Raw genomic sequence first — 23,280 nt, 5'->3', positions numbered from 1 at the left:
ATACCGAGGCTCAGAGAGGTTAAGTCGCTCTCGCAAGGTCACACAGCTAAGAAGTGGTAGAGTCAGGATTTGAACCCAGGCCCTCTGGGTCACAGTCCCTGCTCTCAATCACTGTACTATGCCCCACTCTGCCTGATAAACGTGTATGGGATTTTAAAAGTAATCTCCAGGCAACATTCCAATCCGGAGAGCTAGAGAATGAAGTCTACCCCTCCCCCCAAAGAAAGAGGGCTGATGGGGGAAGTGTTCCTCACTTATGCATTCATTCATTCATTCATTCATTCATTCAGCAAGTCCCAAAGAAGTATCCCACCCAAGAACCTGGATCCCAGGGATGGCAGTGACCTGGGGCTTTTCTGAGCTCTGGCTCTCCAGCTGCAAAATGGGGACAAAATACTTTCCATTCCACTCCCGGGCTGTGAGCCCTGAGGATGAGTAATAGAATGACAGTAGCTGGGCTGCGGTGGTTTTAATAGATGGAGGAGGGGGGCGGGAGGGGTGTGCTGATGATGGAGTGGGAGGGGCAGGAAGCAGGATTTGTGGTCTCAGCAGGTGTGGCTACGGAGGGGTCCCGCCTGACTTGGGAATTCCCTTGGGATGCGCTGCGCGGGGAGGCTGCAGCGGGGAGGGAAAGGCATTGCAGACAAGGCAAGCAGCTTTCCCTGAGGATTTAGGGTTGTATGATCCAGGGGGAGGAGGCCCAGTCCCGCTACCCACTACAACCAACCCAAGAGGTAAGACGACCCCCATTTACGGACTAAGAAACCAGAGGCGTGCGGGTTGTTGACGTTTTTGAGCTAGTAAGGCATGGGCTGGAACCTGCCGTCCACCCAGCCGGAGACACAAGACTGCTTCCTGTCCATCCCCATAGTGAAGCCTTTGGCCAGAGAGCCCCGAAAGCTCATTACTCCAGCTCCCTGTTTCCATTGTGCTGCCTTTGGGATCCAGGGCAAGCTCCCTAAGACACAGGAATGACGGCACCAATCCCCGGGGGAGAAACCCCACAGCCTCCGTTGCTCTCAACGCCGTTCTCAGGCTGGGCTGTGGGAACCCCTGGGTAACTGTGGTCCGTCTTCCAGGGCATCCTTGGCACAGGATGGTTAGTGCTTAAAATCCGTTTTCCTGGCAGGAAAACCAGCATGGATATTCTTGGAGTCAAATGCAAGGCTTGCAGAACATTTAATATAGAGCCATGTGTCTAAATTCCTTTCGAGCTCTGACTGAACCACTCTGCCTGCCCTCCCCTCCCCACCCCACCCCATGCCTCCAAGTAGCTGCTGGATTGCTCAGCTGGGCTCCAGGGAGCCTGTTTGAGAAGCCACTTTTCACAGGAAAACGCAGCTTCCAGGCTCAGCCCTCAGGGCCGTCTGTCCACTTTCATCTGCTTATTTTTAAGATTTTTATTTTTAAGTAATCTCTGCACCCAACATGGGGCTTGAACTCACGACCGCGCGATCAAGAGTCCCGCGCTCTACCGACCGAGCCAGTTAGCCCCGCCCTCACCTGCCTTCTCGCCACTCCGCCTTCCCTTTGCTCGCCTGCAGCATCCACAGCCGGCTGTTCTGTTCCACACCTCTCTGCCTTTGCCCAGGCTCTTCCCTCTGCTTGGAATACTCTGGGCCCTCTGCCTTCCGGTCTACTCGACGGCCTCTATCATTCCAGCTTGCAGCCTCTGCCTCCACGGCTCTGTCCCCCAGGTCGGCTCAGAGAAACCCTTTGCATGATTGGGCTCTCTGGGTCAGGATTTACAAGAAAGCCTTGAGTGCAAGGCTCAGGCCCCCCTGGTCCCCAGAGCCACTCGAGGCACCTAATAGGACCTCATGGTTTAGGTGTGTCAAATGTAGATCTTCAAAGACGCCACCTAGACGCCCCTCCCGGAAGGACACCCAGCGCAGATTTCTGTGCAGTCTGCAGGGGGCGGTGTGGGCCCAGGCTGGCCCCAGGCCCCCCACGCTGCTTCAGCGGGGTCTAGACTCTCCCAGCCGGAATGCCTCTCCCTAGGACAAGTGAACAAGCTGGACCCTGAGGGAGGAGTTAAAGGCAGGCTCCGTTGTCCCTGCCGCAACTTCTCCTTGGCGTCACCACCCTGACGCCCTTCCAGCGTAGTAAACCAGAGTCACCCTCACCTCTAACACCTGGATCCAGCGGCTTCCAGACTTCATCCTCACTCTTTTCCATCTGCTCTTGGCAACCTTCCCGCCCAGTCTGTGCCCAGGCTGCTCTCCAGCAAAAGATCCTCCTTAAGAGTTTGGGGGCCCTTCAGTGTTCATCTCTCCAAAATTCTAACCCCTAGCAGCACCCCCTCCACCAGTCCACTGGGCTCCATCTCTTTGCTCACCCCAAAGGGATGACATTGCTGTTACCTTGGTAACAGATGCTTTGTGGGTGGGTAGGGGGAATGGACTAGAGAAAGCCAGCTGGGGCTTCAGGACGCCAGCAGAGGCCTGGGAAGTGGGGGGTGGTGGGGGGGCAGCAAACTGGTGCATGGCCTGGGGAGGCTGCAGCCAGGGCTGTGACTCCTGGCCCCTTGATGGCTGTCAGCCCTATGGCCCCAGCCCCCAGAAGAAAAGAAACAGAAGAGAAGGGGACATCTTTCATGAAGGAGAGGTTTTCTTCATGGAGGAGAGGGAGGAAATCCCAATGCCACTATGCCCCTCCCATGGGAACAGGTCTCCTGGCCAGCCTCAGCTTGGCTGGGGAGGGGAGGAGGGATTGCAGATACTGGAGCCCATCTTGTTCCCCTCCAGGGAGCCTGGGGCACAGACAGAGGGAACAGCTCACCCAGAGTGTGTTAGGGACAGTGCCACAGGCAGTGGGAGGGCGGCTCTCTGCCAGTGTCCCAAGCTCCAGGGGTTGGTGGCAGCAGGGGGTGGTGGAAGGGCTCTTTTCCAGCCCCTGGGGACCTGGCTGTCCCAGATGCCACAGCCAGGAAGTGTGTCAGGCACTTGCGTAAGAGCCTTCTATATTTCCATAAAATCATAATTACTGATGCCTGTCATGGGCCTTAGCTCATTAGAGCAGTATCTGCCTCTGGGGCCCCAGGGGGCCGTCAGGGGGAGGTAGGGGAGACTGGGCAAGGCCAGGGCTCTCACTGTGCTCCCTGTGCCCCCTGCCCCACTGAGCCTGGGCCCTCTTCCTTTCCCCAGCTGGGAGATGAGAACCAGACTTGACTTCAACCATGACAGACTCTCCACCCTAGGAGCTCCAATTCAAAAGCTGGAGGAAAAGACCAGCCACTCATGTTTTCAGCTTGGACTGTCCTTGGCAACTCATGGGGGCAGAGGCCACAGCAGGGAGGGGCTTGAGCTGAAGGTGTTGTTCAAGGGAGAAAATAGGCCAGTCCTTATGGAAGGAGACGCTCAGAGTGGAGGGGTCCTGGGGATCATTCAGGCCAGTGGTTCTTAATCTTTTGGGAATCTTAGATTCCCTGAGGAGAAGGTGAAAGCTCTAGACTCTCCCCCGGAAAATGCTGATCCTCCAACATTTTATACAGTTTCAGGGGATTCATGAACTCCTTGAAGTTCGCCTGCAAGCTCAAGGTGAAGGATCCCTAAATAAATAAATAGGTAGATAGATAGGTACAAACTATGTATTGTGCCCTTACTCTGTCCAGCTCTTTACATGTGTTAACTCATTTAATCCTCAAAAGAACTCTAAGAGATATACAATTATTGCCCCCATTCTAACCTGACTCCCTGTGCCAACCTAATCTACTCCAATTCTGCCAATCCAGAAAGAAGGAAACCAAAGTCCCTCCAGAGACGGATTGGTCTCTGCCCAACGTTGCAGAACAGGAAGAAAAGGGCAAGACCGGGATGAGAACCGGTCTTTCTCCACGTGCTAGACATTGTGTCATGCACAGATTTGGAGTCATCTGGTCCATCCCTCCGTCCCCAGGCTCCCAAGAGCCTAGCACCCGTTTTCACTTATTCGGCTGTGCCATTAAGAGGCACCGGTAGTTCTGTTATGACTTGACGTCCAGGGAGCCCTTCTGGCTGTGACTGCTACTTACCCTCCTACAGCGCCTTGCCCCTGGCTCTGCCCACCCCTCGTATCTGCCCTCTGACTCGGCTATGGGATAATGTTCCTTCTTCTCCAGAAGCTAGCCCGGCTACTCCTGTCCTGTCCCCAGTCACTGCAGTGGGAGTTGTCAGCACGGAGGCAATGACTCAGGCTTAGTTCATGAAAGACTGCTCTGAAACGAAGGCTGCAGGCCAGAAAGGACATCCAGAGGTCATGGGATCCAGCCCCCTGCCTCCTCTGTATTTGCCGCATCTTGGGCTTCTGATGCCTAGACCAGATGGACCCCAGGGCCCACCAGCTTCCCTGGCTTTCCTGGGTTACTGGGAGTACTGCTTCCCCTGGGAATTCTCCTCCCCAACCCCCCCAGAATCTCCTTTGGAGTTGGATCCCCCATGAATTAACAGGAAAGTGAGAGGAGAAAACCATTTCTTCTCTCTGCCCCTGGGAAAACACTGGGAAGGGACCAGTCTCTCTGAAGAAAGGAGGGAAAGAAGAAACCAACTTTCCCTGCCGTCTTCCCTGGGCTAAGGAGAGCTGCCTCAGTCGTTCTCCTCGCAGTGAGGTAGGCACTGCCTCCGTGTTGCTGATGAAGAAATCAAGGCTCTAAAAGTTTCAGCTACCTACCCGAGGCCTCACAATTAATTCGCGATTATATAGGTATTAAGAGTCTAAGAAACTCAGTATCTCTGCTCTTTGGGTGGAAACAAGGGTCCTCTCAGGAGGTCTCCAACACAGAAGAGGTCCCTGTTTGCTCCAGCCCAGGCTAGATGACGGTGTGATGACCCTATCTCAGGGTGATTCAAGCACCCCGAAATCCGAGTGTCCGGGGAGTGTTGTTGGGCTAATCTGGGCTGGGCCAGAGGGAAGACGGCCCCCCTCACCTCCGAGGGCATTGGCAGAAGGCTGGCTAATGAATGGGTCTTTGGTCTGAGGGCTGAGGCCAGGATCCTTCGAAGCTCCTTTCAGGAAAGCAGCACTCAGAGTCAGTCTGCAGCTGATGTGGGTGGATCTGGAGGGGGAGGGGACTAAGCCCCCACAACCACAAACCCTCACTTCTGCCCTTGTCCTACTTCTGCCACTGACAAATAAATCTCTGTTCCTGCACAGAGTAACCTGAGCAGTGCTCCAATGGTGAGCTCACTCTTGGGAGGACAGAGATTGCATGAATGGCTATGTGCAGGGGCCGGCAGGAGAGAGGACACAGGATTCAGCCTCTGTTCCCCAGCCTGGCATAAAGGCAGAACCCTCTTGGGTGCTACCCCCTCCACCCCCATCTCATCATCCACAGCAGAGGAGCCCCTGGAGGAGGGAGACTTTGATCCAGAAGTTTCTCCACCCACACCGAAGGAAGGATTCCTTCAACCCCCAACCTACCTCCCTTTTCTTTGGACAGGCCAGGAGATAAAGCTAGACCTTTTGGTCAGGGCCAAAAGGAGCAGGAAGAGAGAGGGCTGGTGGTGAGGGAAGACGACTTGGGGGAAATGGCAGGTAAGCAAAACGCCTGAAGAGGTAGCTTCAGGCCAAGTGGACAGGACAACTTGGAGAGTAAGAACCCTCTTCCCACCACCTCTCCCTACCCCCTGATCTAACTCCATGTGTGGTAGGATCTCTAGGAGGGGAAATTGTCTTGGAGAGGTTTGGGGACCTTAGGTGTGGGGACTGAGGCCCCTTCTCTGCTGACTTCCGAAGGCCAAGACTGGAAAGGAATCTTGCTTTGCCTCCACAATGGAGGGATTGTAAGGTCTGGTCTTTGACACGTGATGTTAAATTGTCCCTTCTCTGCTTGAGGACTATGATGACATCCCTTCATAGTCCAGGGATGTGTATATTTGGAGTCTCCAGGGCAGAGACATCCAGTTAATGGGGCAGAGGGGTCCACATTCTTCCACTACTTCGCTATCAGAAAGTCCTAACTTCGATGTCACTCCCAACTACCCTTCTGCAGATCCAACCTTTTTCTGTTCCCCTTAATCCCATCCAGACTCTTAATGGTCTCCCAAGTCTTCCACGACTTTGTCACGCCCCCCACTCCGGGTCTTTGGGTGTCAAACTACCCCTCCCCACATCTTTACCCTTCAGGTTCCTCCCCCATTTTATCGAGCCCTCCCCAGGCTCCGCCCAGCTTGCCCTCCTGGCCATCACGGCAGCCAATAGCTGAGAACCTGATTTGCATAGCGGCGCGGGGGAGCCGCGGAGGGAAGGGGGAGGGACCAGGCGACCTCCTAAATCAAAGTTGGAAGGCGAGGACTGGGCGGAGGGGCCTCCGGGTGCCGGGCTGGGGCCTGTGGGGGGAGGGGGAAAGGGATGGGGGGGCGGGCACAGAGGACGGCGGAGCCGGCCGGACACGGACTGCTCCGTCGCTCCCTCCCTCTGCTCATCCCCGCGTCCTCACTTCCCTCCTCCCCTCGCTCCGAGCAGCATTCTCTGCAGACCCTCGGTCCTCGTTCCCGGGATCGTCCGGCTCCCGCGGCTCCGTGTAATTACCCCCCTTCACTGGCCAACCCGGGAACTTTCTCCGCCCGCTCCCGGCAGTGGGGGGTCACTTTGCCTGGGCGGATTTTTCCTGGGGTTCACTGGGGGGCAGTCTCTGGAGAAGGGCCTCAGAGTCCCAGAGAGACGTCTGTCACCTGCAACCTGCCCCCAGCGGGCCTGCCGTCGGGTCTTGGCATCCTCTCTTCCCCTGTCCCCCAACCATGACCGAAATGAGCGAGAAGGAGAACGAACCGGATGACGCGGCCACCCACACCCCCCCGGGGACCATCTCTGCCCTCCAGGAAACCAAGGTAACTCAGGAGGCGAGAGGCCTGGACCCCTCTGGACCCCTGCCCGGTGCGTCCCCAGCCCGGGTGCCTTCTCCCCGACGCGGTCACTACTGTGGGTTCGGGTGCCCCGGGGTCGCGGCAGCGGAACCCGTGTGATCCCGAAGGCTCTGCGCGGCCACCGGGGCGAGCGGGTTCGCGACAAGGGGCCACAGGGAGCCCCCATCACACGAGCACGACACGCCCTTGCGCGCGTGATGAGCGGACGCGCTGCCGCGACCCTCCGGGGAGGTTGTAACTCGGCTTTGTTGGAGGGAATCGGCGCAGCGAAGGCGGAGGGAGTGTGTAGCGGTGTGTAGCGGGTGTGGGCCGGTGTATGCGCCGGTGTGTGCGTGCGAGGCGCACCCCTCCCGCGTCCGCCAGGTCTCTGTCTGTAGCTTAGTCTGTCCCTCTCTGCCCGCGTCTCTCTGAAAATGTCTCTACAACCTGTTTGTCTGTCTTGGTGTCTCTCCCGCTTTCTTTCGGCGTCTGTATATGTGTTTATCTTTGAGTCTCTCTGGATGTCTCTCTCGGACCCGCCGCAGTCCTGCATTCCCCCCTCCCAGCCAGGTTAGGCTCGGGGACTTGAGGCCGCGGCCCGGGGGTACGTAGCTTCCCAGTGCGTGCTGGGGGCTGCGGCAGCGCTGGCCATCGCGGGCGGGGACCAGGGGACTGTTGCTGCGGCTCCAGAGCAGAAGGACAGGCAACCCCACCCCCCACCCCGGGAGCGGGACAGGGGGCGGGGGCTGGGAGGGTGGAAGCAAAAAGAGAAGTCATCGTAATTAATGAATGTCATAATTAACCCTAGTTATGTATGATTGTTACTCCTGCGGGAGTCACAATGAATAAATTATTCCCCAGTGAAGGCAGTCGGAGCCCAGACTCCTGGCGCTATAGGGGTTGGGAGAGGCCTCCACTTAAATTTAACGCCCCCCCAATCTGTCCACTTCCTCCCCAAGTTCTAGGTGCTCACGAGTGACCCGCGGGAAGTTTTGTGGGGAGTGACATGAGCTGAGCCGGCTGGGGTTGGGGAGAGAAAAGGAGGCCGTGTCAAGGGCGCTCCCTGCCTCCTCCCCAGACATCAGGCCAAGGCCTCCTTCCCTCTCCCTTGCACCCTGGTGTTTGGTTCCCACCAGCTCCTGTTTATCCAGTCGAGGAGGGGGCACTGAAGACCAAAAAAACAGGTGGGGTCTTTGGCTCCTTCCAGGTATCGAAAGCTCACCTAGAACTCTTTCCAATGCCCATCTTGCTCTTAATTCTGTCCAGACCACCCCTCAGGATATGAGGTTAATTCAAGGTCAAGGTCATCTAGAGAGTGACCAGGAGTAGAGGAGTAGGTGCAGGGTGAGGCCTGACCGAGGCACCCCAGGGAACTCCTCTTCTCTAAACCAGCGAGACCCACTGGGTCTCCATGTCAGTCTTCAGATCTGAACTCGACCTTCTGCTTCCTTCTGAGAATGAGTTAACTCCCACTCAGAGATCCAAGTCTCTGCTAGGAAAGGAGGGAGGTCTTGGGGTGGGAAAGTATTGCTTAGAATATTTGTGATGGCTTTTTTTTTTAAAGCAGAGGGTCCCAGGAACTGAGCCCCATCCTGAATGCCAATATCCCTGGACTTCCCAGTTGTCTCCTAGTGGCCCATGACAGACAGATACATTCCCATTGCTGTCCAAGGGCGGTGGGGTCTTCCAGGCCCTGCCTTGCTTCCTACAGGAGGCCTGGCTGCCTGCCCCCCTTCTTAAGAGCTCTCAGCAAGCAGGCGGAGCTGGGGCACTGCTGCCTCAGCGAACCCACAGGCTGCAAACTCAGCTGTGTGGGCAGGGGGAGGTCAGGGCCTGGCAGGTCTGTACCTCCCTCCTCCCAGCACAAGGACCGTCCAATGCCATCACCTCTGAACCTGAGCCATGGAGATCCCAAGAGCGAGAGGAAGGGGATTGCATACCTGGCCCTGCCCCTCTGCCCCCCTTCCCTAAACCTCACCCTTGTGAAGGACTGTTACCGCAATACAGGCTGGGCTGGGCATCTGGGTGGGGGTATTCAGGAAGCAGAGGTGGGCAGGGAGAGGATTCAGGGCCCTGCCAGTCCCTTCCGCTCGCTGCACATCAACCTGTCCTGAAGAAGCTTTGGTCTCCAGACTATAGGGCTTGGGGAAGGGGGAAGGGAGAGTTTGAGGCAGGTACAAAGAGGGGGCTGGCGTCCATCAGGCAGTGAAGTCAACATTCCGGGCTTATTCCTCAATGCTGGGGGCCCCCTGGGCATTTCTTGCCCCCCAAGTCCAGCCTCCTGCCCACGCTAAGGTTGGATCCTATCCCTGCACCCGAGCTACTCAGTGACGTTCCTGGTGCCATCATTGCCATCCCTGGGTCCCCATGCCATCCTGCCACGGGGTGGGACCCTCACCCCCTTTGGTGCCATCCTGGGGAAGACCCTGCCATGCCGACTCTGCCATCTGAGTCAGCTTGTGCCACACCCACCACCACCCACCGCCAGCTGCCGAGTGCCCTTTCAGGAGCTGGAGGGAAGGAAGTGAGGCGATGTTGTGGGGAATTGAGGAAATGAAGGGACCATCCAGTATGTGGGGAGGTGGGGAGGAGGCAGGCAGGCCAGGCCCAGCCTCTGGGAAGGGATTCAGAAGAACAGGCCTGGTGGTCCAGGCTCCAAGCCAGACCAGCTGCTGGTACATCGGAGAGAAGAGGATCCAGGGGGATCAGCTTGCTGGGGTACATGGCAACTTCTCTCCATGCCAGGGAAAGGGTCCTGGGACACTGGGGGGGGCACCAAAAAGATAGCCGACGGGAGATAGGGAAAAAGTCCTCTCTGGGAACTAGGAGTCCCAAGAGTGGGAATACCTGGCTGGGCCGAGCCAAAGTGAGGTTTGAGTGGCCAAGCCAGAGGTCTCTTGAGCGGACAGGTGTCATGCCATTTGGCGGGAGTGCCCCCATCCTGCTGTCCAGCCACAGCCCTTGACATCTACCAGCCATCCCAGGTGATGTGCTGTTCCTTCCCACTTCTCTGCCCTCCTGGGATCTGAGGCCCAGAGCAGAGCCCGGAGTCGGGAGCAGAACTGGGGCTGCCCCAGTGCTGGGGAACATTCTGTTCCAGAGACCTCTGTACCCTGCAGAGGTGACACTGGGCACTGAGGCCGGGGAAAAACCGGGAACGGGCAGAGGCTGGAGAGTAAGGGGGCTTCAGATCTCATGCTGTGGAGGGGTGGGAGGAGCACAAATGATGTCCTCCGATATTTGAAGGACTGATATATATGTAAGAGGGAGTAACCCTTTTTGGAGCCAAGGGAGGAACAGAGCCGATAGGCAAAAAGATCTCAGGGAGGCAGGTTTCAGCTCTATATAGGGAAGCACTTTGCAGCGACTGCGGCTGCCCAAAGATGGAATGACTGTCCCAGGAGAGGGTGTGCTTCCTGCCACAAGAGGTGACCCACAGAGTCAGACTACTGTTCAGAGGGGACATGGCCAAGGCATGGTGGGATGATAGCATGGGCTGGGGGACTACCCTAGGTGGCCAGTCTCGCAGGTTCCTTCCAACCCTAAATTTCATGACTGACCCGGTGGACAAGCGCATGGCATAGCCAAGGGGCCGGAGTGAGGGCCCAGAGCGGCGGGACTCTTCTGGCCATTTGGGCTCAACAGCCAAAGCCACTGGTTCAAGTTCTGGCTCTGCCACTCACCAGCTGAGGACTCACCACGTGCAGGTGATTTAAGTCCTAGGCGCCTATGAGTTCATCTGCAAAGTGGGACAATAACCATCCCTGTGCGGAGGGCAGTGCCAGGCTTAGGAGGTGTGCCAGTGACGTGCCAGCTCGATCCCAGGATTCTGACAATGACGGCCCCTCATTATATCTTTATGTGTTTACTTTTTGGACGCAGAGCCTTGCATTGCTTAGAGAGCATCTAGTCCTGCCTCTTTCCTCTTGGACGTGGGGAAACGTAGAAGTGAAGTGACTTGCCTTCAGGTGGCAGGTTTAGTTTTGCGCCCACCCCCCCAGCACATCCTCCCAGAGCCCTCCTGTGCTCTGTGCTCTGGCCCCTGGGCAGAATGGTGGGTGGTTCTCCTGCCTCTCTGGGCCTGTGAGAGCCCCCAGAATCACACTGGCTCATAGAATACCTTTGTGTTCTAATTAATTGTCCCTCTGGCCCTCCACCTCTGCCCTAACACCCAGGGATCTGGGGCCTGGGGCCCTGCTTCTCAGAGACTCACAAAGAAGCCCACAGTGCCGCACAGGAAGCTCAATTTGGAAGGAGCTGGGTAACTGAGCGTGCCAGACACCCCAAGGCTCCGGCCTCCCAGCTGGCACACCGGGGCCTGCCTCGTGCCCAAACGTCTCCCTCTCCCTCTCCCTCTCTGCTTCTTCCTATGTTTTGCTGCCTGCTGGCCTCCCTGGGGTCACACAGGCTGCTTGATGGGCCAGCTGGGAACCCTGACCAATTCTCCCCGCCTGAAGCCAGGCCTCCGGCCTGCTTCACCGATCACCCGTCGGAAGGAGTGGGCAGGGGTGAGGGGGCTCTCACCACTGGGGAAGAGGTTCAGGGATCTGGGTAGAGATGTTTCCAGACCTCACTCTGGGCAGACTCGAGAAGGATGTGTTGGGGTGAGCAATGGAAGTCACTCTGGCCTTACTGCAGAATCGACCCTGCATTGCAGAACATGGGCCCCATTTAGGGTGCCAGGCTCTTGCCCACCATTTAATCAACAAATATTGACTGAACACCTACTGTGTCTTGGGGCTCTGTGCGGGGATTTGGTTCAACTGTCCCTGACTCAAGGGGCTCCAGTCTCCTGGGGGCGTAAGAAGTAAATGATGTAAACCAGATTGGATCTGTAACGGAAGTCAGTACTAGGTACAGTGGGCCCCAGAGGAGGGAGTGGTTATACTAAATGGAATTCCTGCAGAAGACACTGGTGGAGGAACAGTCACTGGAAACCCTGAAGGATAAAGAGGGTATTAATTGGATAAGGCAGAGTAAAGGACAGACACAGCAAAAAAGCCCAGGGGAATAAACGCGGACGAGTTGGAGAATCCCCATGTCTGGGCTGCAGGTGGAAGCCATGGGCTGGAAGGGAAGGCTTAGCCAAGCTGCAGTCTCATGACTGGAGCGAGGGCCTTGGCTGTGTCCTGACGAGCCATGAGAAGTGTTTAGCCAGGCCAGGGATCACCTCCCTGGCAGCTGTAGGGAGAGCAGAGGGAGACGGGCAGGGTGGATGCAAGGGGTTCTGGCCCTGACCTGGGGCAGGGCTGTGGAGATGATGAAGTGATTATAGGGGATGGGCCAGAGAGCAATTTTGGAGGAAGAATCAGCCCTGACAACGAGGGTCCAGGATGACCCCTCCCCCACTCCCAGCCTGTTCGAGAACACAGGTGGAAAACTGGGGACCTGGTGTGTTTGTTCGGCCCCCAAAGTATTATTTTCTTTAACTCGAGTAAATAGTACACACATACAATGAAATCCTGTGTAGCCATGAACAAGAATGATGAAACTCTATGTGTCGGTATGGAATGATTTCCAAGATTTACTGTTAAGTGAAAAAAGCAAAGCGTAGGAAACATAGTACACTACGATTTCTGCAATTAAAAAAAGGAAATACAACCTCTTGAATTTGTTTCTATCCAAATTCACAGAAAAGTCCAGATTTCTTTTGAAAAATTGGAAAGCCTGGCCCCAGGGGGCTGGCCATGTGGACTAGCCCCATTTGTCCAGGGGACCCGAGCAGCTGCTCTCTGCCCAGCCAGCCTGTCGCAGTGCTCACCACTCCCAACTGTGCCTGCCCAGCCAGAACTTCTTTGCTCGTGGACATTACCCACCTGGCTCCTGTCAGCATCTGGGATTGGTACTACCTTCTGGAACAGGGCAGCCTCTCTCTTAGTACTTTGAGACTGCCGCTGACCAAGGAGAGATCCTGGCTCAGAGCCAGTCCCCTCTGGCTTTCACTCACAGCCCCACTTCCTCTCTCAGCTGCAGCGGTTCAAGCGCTCGCTTTCCCTCAAGACCATCCTCCGAAGTAAGAGTGTGGAGAACTTCTTCCTTCGCTCGGGCTCTGAGCTCAAGTGCCCCACTGAGGTGCTGCTGACCCCCCCAACCCCGCTGCCCCCTCCCTCCCCACCACCGGCATCTACAGACGGGGGCCTCCCGACCCCAGCCCCCTCCCCCTGCCCCATCCCACGGCCCCTGGCACCACTCAAACCAGTAAGACTGCACAGCTTCCAGGAACACATCTTCAAGAGAGCCAGCCCCTGTGAGCTCTGCCACCAGCTCATTGTGGGTAGGTGCCTGGGGTGTCAAGGAGAGGGGTCAGGGTGGGGGTGGGGAGGATGCCCAATGTTGGGCTCTTGCTCTTCAGGGCCCTCCATCTGAACTGTGCCCCTCACCCTGGGTGGACGAATGAGCAACCTTTGGGGGGAGGCGGGTGCCCAGTGTCACTGCGTTTACTAGCACCTCGGGCTTTGGTTGACCCGCAAGTGTATGAGGGGTGGGCATAGGCCTCCAGGCTGACATGAGGATGCCCGACCCCTTCCTCCGTCTAATGCCCTAACCTGCCCCCTTTGCTCCTTGCCCCTGGATGCATCCTCCTTTGCCTAATCCTTCTTGTTGAACCCAAACTGTTCCCAGGAAACTCCAAGCAGGGCTTGCGGTGTAAGGCGTGCAAGGTCAGCGTCCATCTCTGGTGCTCCGAGGAGATCTCCCGCCAGCAATGCCCAGGCAAGGTGGTGAGTGGGGGCTGTGCGGGGTTGGCTGGCTGTGGGTGCCACCCCCCCAGGCTGATTCCTCCCGAGGCGTGGTCCTGGGGCCCCTGGGAAGGACAAGCTCTCTGCGGGCTGTGACGGCCTCCTGCCTTCTCTCTGCTCCCTCTTGCCGCAGTCCTCCTCCTTCCGTCGCAACTTCAGCTCCCCGCTCCTCGTGCATGAGCCACCCCCAGCCTGTGTCACAAGCAAAGAGTCCCCACCCACTGGTGAGTGTCCCCCCCATGGCCCCTGGGCTATGATGAGATACCCACACATCCCTCAGATGGGCACCTGAGTCACTCAGCACCGCCAGTCTGTGGCACTTCCCCGCTCTGGGTGGCCTCGTCCTGCATGTAGGCGCATTCCTTCCTTCCTTCATTCACCCTTCAATAGACATCTTATAGAACATTTACTAAGTGCCAGGCATTGTGCTAGACGTGGGGGCACACCACTGAAGAAGGTGGAGTTCAAAGTCTAGTAAGGGAGCTGGCCACACAGATTGGCAGTTCATCACCATGCTCATGAACGCCTGAACCAGGAAGGATAGGGACTAGAGAAGAAAGTAGGCACTGTCCTCATCCGCAGGGAGAGGGATGGTGTCCAGGGATAAGAAGGATGGGGAGCTATTCCAAGAGGATCTGGGGACAACTGGTGTGGGGGGAGAGGGACCTGGGGTGAGATGAGACAGGGGAGTTAAAGAAAGGACGTCTTGGCTGGGGCTGAGGGAGTTTAAGGGATACAGGGCTTCAGGCAGAGCAAGGTTGGCAGCTGGGTGCCCGGCCTTGAGGGTGGCTCCTTGGCAGGGGCCGGCGGGAAGGTAGACCCCGTCTACGAGACCCTGCGCTATGGCACCTCCCTGGCTCTGATGAACCGCTCCAGCTTCAGCAGTACCTCGGAGTCCCCCACGCGGAGCCTGGTATGTCAGGCACCAAAGGCGAGCCTGGGGGGCAGGGGTCTCAGAGGGTGAGGGTCCAGGGGCTGAGGCCTCCCCGCATTTGTCCCCAGAGTGAGCGGGAGGAGCTGACTGAGGATGGGGAAGGCAGCATCCGCAGCTCAGAGGAGGGCCCTGGAGACAGTGGTGAGTGGAGGTGGGGACCAGGGACAGGAATGGAGCACAGTGCAGGCCACTCCCTGCCGCCTCACGCCCTTGCCCTGCCCTGGCATTTCTAGTATTCACAGCCCCGGCCGAGAGTGAAGGGTCAGGAGCGGAGGAGAAGAGCCCCGGACAACAGGTGAGGTCATGCTGGCACTGAGCCCTGGGAGGCCAGATGGGGAGGGGATGTCACTTCTTCTTGTCATTGATCCATAGGTGGGTGAGAGCATGGTGAGTGGGAGTGTCACTGCTCCGTCATTTATCCTCAGTCTACGGGGATGGGCAATGCCAGGGTGAGTATGCAAGGAAGGCAGGGGGTATCACCCTCCCACCGTTGAGCCAATGTCTACTGTGCCCAGTCCTGGGCCAACTTCCCAAAAGCGGGCAGTTCCAGGGTGCAGCAAGCAGAGGAGTATCCCTTTCTCCATCTTTGGCCCAGTCCCCCAAGGATGAACATGGAAAATAGGAGAACCTGACCTCTCCCTGTCGCGGACCCAAGTGCACTGTGTCCCACCTCCTAGCCCCCCCAGGGTAGGCAAGGTCAGGGCCAGTGAACAGTGGGTGGCGTGAGGAGAGTGTCCCCCTCCCATCACTGACCCGGAACTTTTCCACAGCCCCCCAAACCCCCCCTGCGAAAGGACGTGGGGCCCATGTACTCCTATGTCGCGCTCTACAAGTTTCTGCCCCAAGAAAACAATGACCTGGCTCTGCAGTAAGTCCTCTTTGGGGTCCAGCCCCACTGGGCAGCCACCGGGCTCCAAGCTCAGGGCTCTGCTCCCAGACCTTGGAACAGGAGTGTGAGGGGGACCTTCGGGAACCTTCTCCTGGCATGCATGAGACAGCTGAGCCCAGAGAGGAGCTGGACTGCCCAGAGTCCAAAAGGGATTGGTGCTGATGTCCTACCTCTTGCCCCCGGCCCGGGCTCTAGGGAGTGTCTGTGTACCAGTGGTCACAGTGTCCTCTGACAGCATCAAGAATCCTCCCCCAGCTGCAGGGGTGTGTGTGCTGGGGATCTGGGGGCCCCAGATGGTTAAGATGTGGAAAGGGCAGGTCCCTCCTGTCCATCTGCAACCCCAGCTCTGTCCTCCCAGGCCTGGGGACCGGATCATGCTGGTGGATGACTCTAACGAGGACTGGTGGAAGGTGACTTGGCAGGGTGGGGAGCAGAGGGACCCTGGTAGGTGCCCCACCATTCCCCACCTTCAGGGGCGTTGCCCCACTTTCCCCCCAGAGGCCCAAAGACCTCCCCTCCTCCAGCCACTGGCCCTCACCAAGCCTAGGATCAACACTTGGGACTTGCTCTCACTTCGACCCTCCCGGCCTCAGCCTTGTCCCTCTGCTCACCTCACGCCCTTCGCAATGCAGAAGCCACCCTACTGGGGGTTCGGATACAGGCAGCCCAGGATCTGGAGTTTGATGGCCTTGGCTCTGAACGGGCTTCAAGTCTAGTGGAAGCCATGTGGCAGGGGGTGGCCCTGGCGCTCATTGCCAGCCTTATCCCCAGGGCAAGATTGGCGACCGGGTTGGCTTCTTCCCAGCCAATTTTGTGCAGAGAGTCAGGCCAGGCGAGAACGTTTGGCGCTGCTGCCATCCCTTCTCTGGTAACAAGGAACAGGGGTACATGAGCCTCAAGGAGAACCAGGTGAGTGCCTGGGCCCTGCAGTGGCCGGAGAGGTGGGCATGGGAGAGAGGCGGCAGGGGCGGCGAATGCCCTGGAAGAGGACACTTGCAGCCTGGCAGCGGGAGGGAAGGAGGGTTAGAAAGGTGGGGCCGCAGGGCCCTCCTGTCATCTCCTGCCGGCAATCTGGGGCTGGTGGTCAACACAGGCAGGGGACTGAATTTGGTTAGAGACAGCTTGGCGGAGGGGAAGAGCACTGGATGAGGAGTCTGGAGGCTTGGGTTTGAATGTCGGCTATGCCTCCGGCTTGTTGTGTAAGCTCCAGCAAACCCTTTCCCTCCCCTTACCTCCTCTGTGAAATGGGAGTTGAGCCGGGGCATTAGGCCAGCTGATCTCCAAGGTCAGCCCCCAAAGTGCCGGTCAGCGTCTGCTGATGTCCTCATCTTGTTGCCGTGCCCAGTACCCTCATGGGATCTGCTCCCATCACCCCAGCTGATGTCTCCAACCACATCTCATCCTGGTCCCATCATTCCCTGGGGTGGCCCCCTGGGAGCCATTGGCAGGACTCGGGGCCAGGGCTGTAGGCAGAGCCAGGACTCAGCTCCATGTCTCTCCTCCTCAGATCTGTGTGGGCGTGGGCAGGAGCAAGGATGCTGACGGCTTCATCCGCGTCAGCAGCGGCAAGAAGCGGGGCTTGGTGCCAGCCGACGCCCTGACCGAGATCTGAGAGGAGCCAAGAGAACCCAGATGCCACCCCTGCCCATGCCTGGCCCTTGCTTCTGGCCCCAGAGGGGACAGGCACCAGCCCACACTCTTCTGCCCTCTGCCTCGCTCCTAGGGGTTGCTCCCCGGGACTTGGGACCCTTCTGCACTGAGGAAGGTTTTATTTCGTGGGTCCCAAGGTGCCCTGAGGGAGTTGCTCCTCTGGGACTTAGGGATGAGGAAGGAGGAGAAAGTGGGAGGGAATGGGGAAGCTCCAGGTAGGTCCAGCCAATGCCCGGACACCCCCAGTTGCCGCGCTGAGTGCAGCCCTGGGGAGGGGGGTGTTCCTGGGGAACTTTCCTGCTGCTTTATCCAGAGAGCCTTCCCACGTCCACACTACCTTTGCATGCCCGACACCTTTCCCCTCTCCCCCACAGAGCCCCTGCTTGGGACTAGGTGTGTGAACCTGCGGCTGCCCCTTTGGAAGGAAGTGGGGCCTTGGGAAGGCACCTTCCCTCCGCCCGGGGTTGGGAGGCCATTCAGGGCTGCAGGAGGATCCTGAGGCCACCTCCTGGTTTCACCACCTCTGTCACTCCATCAATTCTCAGGAAAGTTCTGCGGGAATCTCTGCCATTACTTGAAACCCGGACAGACCGAGGAGGGGAGGGCCGAGTTCTGGGGAAAACATGGTCCATCAGAGACTGTCTCCTCAAGGAGAACAGTCCCCACATAGCAGCCTCATGGTACCCTTGTACACTGGAGAGGGACACTCCAGAGCAGCCTGCAGGAAACCGGCTGAGAACAAAAACCGAGTCTGTGCTTGGTCAGAAGCCCCATTTCACTGTCAGGACTCTGGAAGTCCCCGGAGGCGGGCCGACCAGCCAGGGGAGCTGTGCTTACTTCCTGTCCCAGGTCTCACAAGGCCCGCCCCGGGAGCCCCAACTTTGGGGCCCGCCTCGCCTTGGCCCTTCCTCACCCCCTTCCTCTGAGTGTTGCAGGAAACACTGGGACCCCTCCTTCAGTGCAGGGGTCACTCTTCTAGCTGTATCTGCATCCTTATCCTGGACACAGAGTCCTGGGAGGAAGAGGAAGTGGGAGATGGTCAAGGCAGGCAAATCATTCTGTTTGGCCACCAGGAAAGGAAGCGGGTAGGCACCCTGGGGGTAGGGTGGGCACACACGAAGAGGACCCCTCCCTTGCAGGTCGCTTTTTTCTGGTGCCAACTTCCCTCTCCCTCCAAGCTCAGAGCCTCCTTTCGTGCCCTTGATCGTGCCAGCCAATGCCAGCCCCCATCCTGGGCACAGTCACACCCTCCCATCCAGTGGGAGGGACACATGCTCCTACCCACTGGCCCCTGCACCACTTCACCCGTTGGAGAGGAGCTCAAGCCACACTGCCCTGTTTGCTGCCACGGGGCCCCCCCCCAGCAATATCCCAGGGGCGGGCCCAATGCCCACTGTACATGAGGCTGCATGATGGGTCTGCTGGGGCATTGCTGAGCTCCCAGACCCTTAAATAAATGTTTCTTGTCCCAATCCGTCTGCTCTGTGTATCTGCTTGGGAGAGAGGAAGGAAAGGTGCACGGAGTGGGGTGGGGGCTGGAGGTGCCAAAAGGAGACAAGCCTGGAGGTGGAAGAATTTGTGGCTCTCTGAGAGGAGTGGTGCTGGGGCTGGCCCGAACGTTGCAGGGGTCCCCATGCCTCCCCGATCCCTTCCCCCGCAGCAGTCTGAGATGGGGGATCTGGGGAGGAGTTCAAGAGAAAAGCAGGGCAGGGGTGGGGTGGGGTGGGATGTTCCGGGACGCTGGAAGGGGAGAGGGTGCAGCTGCGGCCACTTTCTGGCTCGATGCACACTTTCGTCCGCAGGGGGCGGGCGCCCGGCTATGCGCCTCAGCCCTGTTCCCGCGCACCCGGCGGTGGCCTCCAAGACCACCGGCGGTCAGCCTCGCCCCCGCAGCCCCCCAAAGCCGAGGCAGAAAGGGTGGCGGCGGGGACGGTCGCCGACAGTGGGGCCCCGAGATGACTCAGTCCCGCCCGTCATGGAGAGCCTGGCACGCAGGGGGCCGGCGGCGGCGCCCCTCCCGCACCAGTGCCCGCCGCCCACCTGCTCCGCAACAGAGCTGCCTCTTTCCCCTCCGCCCGTCTGGCCGCGTCATCGCCAAGGCAGGCACGTCCTGTTCTATTTATAGGCAGAGGGGAGCGCAGAGGGAGAGAGAGGCGGGCTGCGGGGGTGCAGGGGCCACGCCGGTGCCGCCAGAATGCGGGTGGGGGGGTGCTGCCCCTCCTGATCGGCACCCCGCGCTTCTGCCTTCCAGCCCCCCACCCCCCAAAGCAAGGTCGGCCAGGTGGGGCCAGACGCTGAGCTTCGGTTGGGCCCCCTCATCCAGGGAAGGCCCCGGAGCTTGGTGGGTGAGTGGGAAGAGGAGGGTGACCTCTCCTTTCTAGGACGACTGATGATGGTGGGAATGATAAAAGGGATCCCAAACCCCGTCCAGTGGCTTCAAGAAAGGGGAACTCCGCTAAATAGGCATCCACTGTGCCTGGAGACCCATGCCAGAAACTTTGTGTAACCCTCTCAATGACCCAGTGAGGAAAGTGGCGCTCTCCCCTTTTCACAGATGAAGAAACTGAGGCACAGATATATCAGGCGGCATACTCGAGGTTATATACAGCTTATCCAGCCCCACCTTGCCTCTGTTTTTTGTTTTTTTAAGATTTTATTTGTTTGTTTGACAGAGACAGCAGCGAGAGAGGGAACACAGGCAGGGGGAGCGGGAGAGGAAGAAACAGGCTCTCAGCGGAGGAGACCAATGTGGGGCTCGATCCCAGGACCCCGGGATCACGCCCTGAGCCGAAGGCAGACGCTTAACGACTGCGCCACCCAGGCACCCCCACCTTGCCTCTGTTATACATACATAGGGACACTGGAGCCTAGAGTGGACCCGTAACTTGCCCAAGGTCACCCAGCAAATTGGTGACCAAGCCAGTCTCAGAAATCATGTCTCTTGCCTCCCAGTCCGGCTCTTTCCTGACCTGGGTCCCTCCGTGCCTCAAACCAACAAGATGGAAACAGAGACACCCCGAGATGCTGGGCCAGGGGCTCCAGGGATCGAAAGTACCCCCCCACTGGCGAGAGCGAGAGCCTTTGAGCCAAGCTTTCTGCACACTCCACTTGTGCCCGCCACCAGCCGGCAGCTGGCCCGGACCCCCGCCTCCTCCCGAGCCCATTTGCCGCACTGCTGAGTGCAGCAGCTTTTTCGGGTGACCGAACCACCAACAGCACACTCACAGCCTGGGGGCTGGGAACAGCTGGTGCCCCCACGATAGCCTCTGCCCTCCTCTGTGCCCACTCTGGGGGTGGCTGGGCCAGCACTACCATTGGCCTCAGGCAGAGGATGCCCAGGAGCCCGCCCGTGCCAGCTCCCCATTCGGCTCTATTGTCTGACCCACGCGTGCCCTCCCTCCCTGCACCTCAGCCTGAGCTTAACTTGGCATAGATGGTCTTTGGAAAGACTTCGGGGAGATGCGAAAGGGGGGGCATCTGGAAGCCAGAGACAAGAGGCCTGAAAGAGCAGAGAGATGGATGCCATTGTTGGGGGGGGGAACATAGAGTGAGCCCCTCTGTGCAACCTCACCCATCTTGCTAGTCCCACTCCTTGTCAGCCTTCTTCACCCCCCATCCTTGACACCTTCCACTCCAGCGCTTGGGACAGGCTGGGGACATCTGTCGAGGAGTGCAAGGGAGGCAACGGCAGACGTCCAGCCTCTGCCCTCCCTGTGCTGGCGGGGAGCTAACCCGGGAGTCTCCCTCTCTTAGCCTTGGAGAGAGCACTGGGAAGGGGACCAAGGACCCTGGTCCCCTTCTCCGGCTCGTGGCCCTACAGCAGCTGCGCGTGCAGCACGTCCGAGGCTCCCTACTCTGAATCACACCCTCCCACGTCGGGAGAATCAAAGGCAGGTGCTAGTGTTCCCGCCACGCTGAGATTCTGGGGAGGCATTGGCTTCTCCAGGCCTGAGTTTCCTCCCCCACAAATGGAACCGGACTTGCTCAGGGAGACTTTACCTGAGCGCCACGAGCGCCTTTAAACAATACACAGAACTATGTGGTGGGACCCGTCTTCCCATCGGAATTTCCCTGGGCTCCAGGACCTGGAAGAGATCCAGCGGTTACTTCTGGGGATCTGCCTGCTAAGGGGGCCCTCCCCGGCCCTGCCCTGGGAAGGGGTTGGAGGCCCACGGTAAAAAAAAGTAACCTCCAGGCCTGTGGTGAGCTTCAGAAAGAAGTGACTAAACCCAAGGTATCCCAAGAGATAGGCTCCTACAACCCAGAACCCTTCTCTCCCACCCGGACTCTTTCCAAAACAACCCCCAAAATGAGGCGGTTTCCTACCCCTGCAGCAACCTGCAAGAGAACAGCGCCATCTCCTGGTCCAGGGGGGAAACCGGCTTGGAGTTGCAAGCTCAGAAAGCCCCGTGGAGGGGGCCCATGCTAACATTTTTCTCCTTCCTGTTATCCCTCCACTTGGGGGGGGGGTGATGAGGGGAGTGGAAGGGGTGGCCTTCAATGCCCTTCCTCTTGTGGTCCAGCCACGCTTGGGAAGGAGGTGTCCCATGATCCAAGCTGGAAGCTTGGTGAATGTCCTTCCCCTTCTAGGCCACAGCCTCCCCCCACTTGCAATGGCAAAGGATTCCAGCACCAGCTAAAGGATAAAGTTCACACAGGCTGCTACAGTCGTCACAGGGAACCCAAAAATCAGGTTCTGATGCACATGGGTGGTGGTGAAAATCCTCCGGATATTTCTGAGTCTGGGCTGTTCTGCCTTGGGCTACCCACCTGCCCCACCCTGTCCGGACTGGACGAGGTCCCTAAAGGCAGAGTAGGAGAGGGGTCTGGAGTCCCCAAGAACATCAGTTCTGTCTTTCTGATGCACGTGCAGATGGGAACATCTGCCCAGCACAGCCGCTGAAGTCCCCAACTGACCTTCACATTACTCCTCGGGAGAGGGGTGGAGGGCAGGGAGGAAAGCAGGACAGGCATGTGTCCTAGCTATGCTGCGGACTAAACGAGGGGACCCCTTCTCAGCCACTTTTCTCCCCAACCTAGACCTCTGACACTCCTGTATTTAACTGGCTGACACCTCCTACGTGGACATCTGTCCTTCAAACTGCCACCCACTCAATATATCCAAAGCTCGTCTAACCATTCTCCCTATCACCGAAGGCATCACCTGCCCAGTCCCCCAAAGCTCGAGGCCTGGGGACCAAGCCACTTCTTCCTAAGCCCCCACAACGTCCACCGAGTCCAATTTTACTTCCTAAACGTCTTGTATCCATTTTCCTGTCCCCAACATGCAGGCTGTGCAAACCCAGCACGTCAGGTCACTGCTCTCGTGTGCAAATGGAAAGTAAGCCTACTTTACGTTAGGATTGGAGAACAGACGTTTAGCGTCTAGTGCCTCGCAGCTCGGGGCTCACAGAGCGGGTACTTCACGGAAGCATTTACTGGCAGTTATCACTACCAGCTACATGGCAAAATAAAACTTACTCCTGTTTGTCAAAGGGGATACGAATTCATTAAGCAACTCACAATGGCTTTGACCAGTGCTTACCCCAATTTCTGCTGAGAAAAGCCTTTTCCTTTGCGCCCCATGTGAATTTAAACCAAAACACCATTAAAAAGTTTTTAGTAATCTCTACACCCAGCCTGGGGCTCGAACTCACAACCCCAAGATCGAGCGCGCGTTTTTGTTTTTTAAGATTTTTATTTGAGGGGGGCGCCTGGGTGGCACAGCGGTTAAGCGTCTGCCTTCGGCTCAGGGCGTGATCCCGGCGTGATGGGATCGAGCCCCACATCAGGCTCCTCTGCTATGAGCCTGCTTCTTCCTCTCCCACTCCCCCTGCTTGTGTTCCCTCTCACTGACTGTCTCTATCTCTGTCGAATAAATAAATAAAATCTTAAAAAAAAAAAAAAAGATTTTTATTTGAGGGAGAGTGCGCGAAAGGGGGGTGGGGGGAGGGCGAGCGAGCGCTTCACTGAGCAGGGAGCTGACATAGGGCTCCATTCTGGGACCCTGGGATTATGACCTGGGCCAAAGGCAGATGATTCACTGACTGAGCCACCCAGACACCCCTAAAAACCCCTCTTGGGAGGAAAGAAAAGATGTCTAGAAATTGGGATGCTCAAAAGACCTCAAGGCCATTTGGGCAGCTTAGGGAGGGGGTCGGCAGTTAAGTCCAGGTGGCCTAGCTTCTGGGCGGGTGGTAGCTGAACTCCCCAGCCCTGGGGTCCAGGATGGTCGACTTCAACCCTGGA

The 23,280-nt window shown here is 57.9% G+C and overlaps 1 protein-coding gene across 26 annotated transcripts; it reads left to right on the top strand.

Annotated features, from left to right (window-relative positions):
- The first annotated feature begins 569 nt into the window (after positions 1-569).
- STAC2 (SH3 and cysteine rich domain 2) lies at positions 570-18,500 on the top strand. 26 transcript variants are annotated; one of them, XM_034640942.1, is made up of 14 exons: positions 622-734; positions 3,147-4,585; positions 5,417-5,511; positions 6,442-6,806; positions 12,789-13,095; positions 13,443-13,540; positions 13,692-13,782; positions 14,359-14,471; positions 14,561-14,633; positions 14,726-14,787; positions 14,865-14,941; positions 15,263-15,360; positions 15,577-15,791; positions 16,153-18,500. In XM_034640942.1, exons 4-14 carry the CDS (start codon positions 6,717-6,719, stop codon positions 16,528-16,530), a joined length of 1,602 nt encoding a protein of 533 aa, XP_034496833.1. In that variant the 5' UTR covers positions 622-734; positions 3,147-4,585; positions 5,417-5,511; positions 6,442-6,716; the 3' UTR covers positions 16,531-18,500. The 26 variants fall into 26 exon arrangements, with proteins under 26 accessions (XP_034496834.1, XP_034496831.1, XP_034496833.1 ...); XM_034640941.1 differs by having other exon boundaries at positions 3,147-4,680; XM_034640940.1 differs by lacking the exon at positions 3,147-4,585 and having other exon boundaries at positions 606-734.
- The last annotated feature ends 4,780 nt before the right edge of the window (positions 18,501-23,280 follow it).

Source organism: Ailuropoda melanoleuca, chromosome 13 (assembly GCF_002007445.2).
Source record: "Ailuropoda melanoleuca isolate Jingjing chromosome 13, ASM200744v2, whole genome shotgun sequence".
In the NCBI taxonomy this organism is placed as follows: Eukaryota; Metazoa; Chordata; class Mammalia; order Carnivora; family Ursidae; genus Ailuropoda; species Ailuropoda melanoleuca.
The sequence above is the reverse complement of the archived record's forward strand: the minus strand, read 5'-3'. Positions and strand labels throughout refer to the sequence as shown.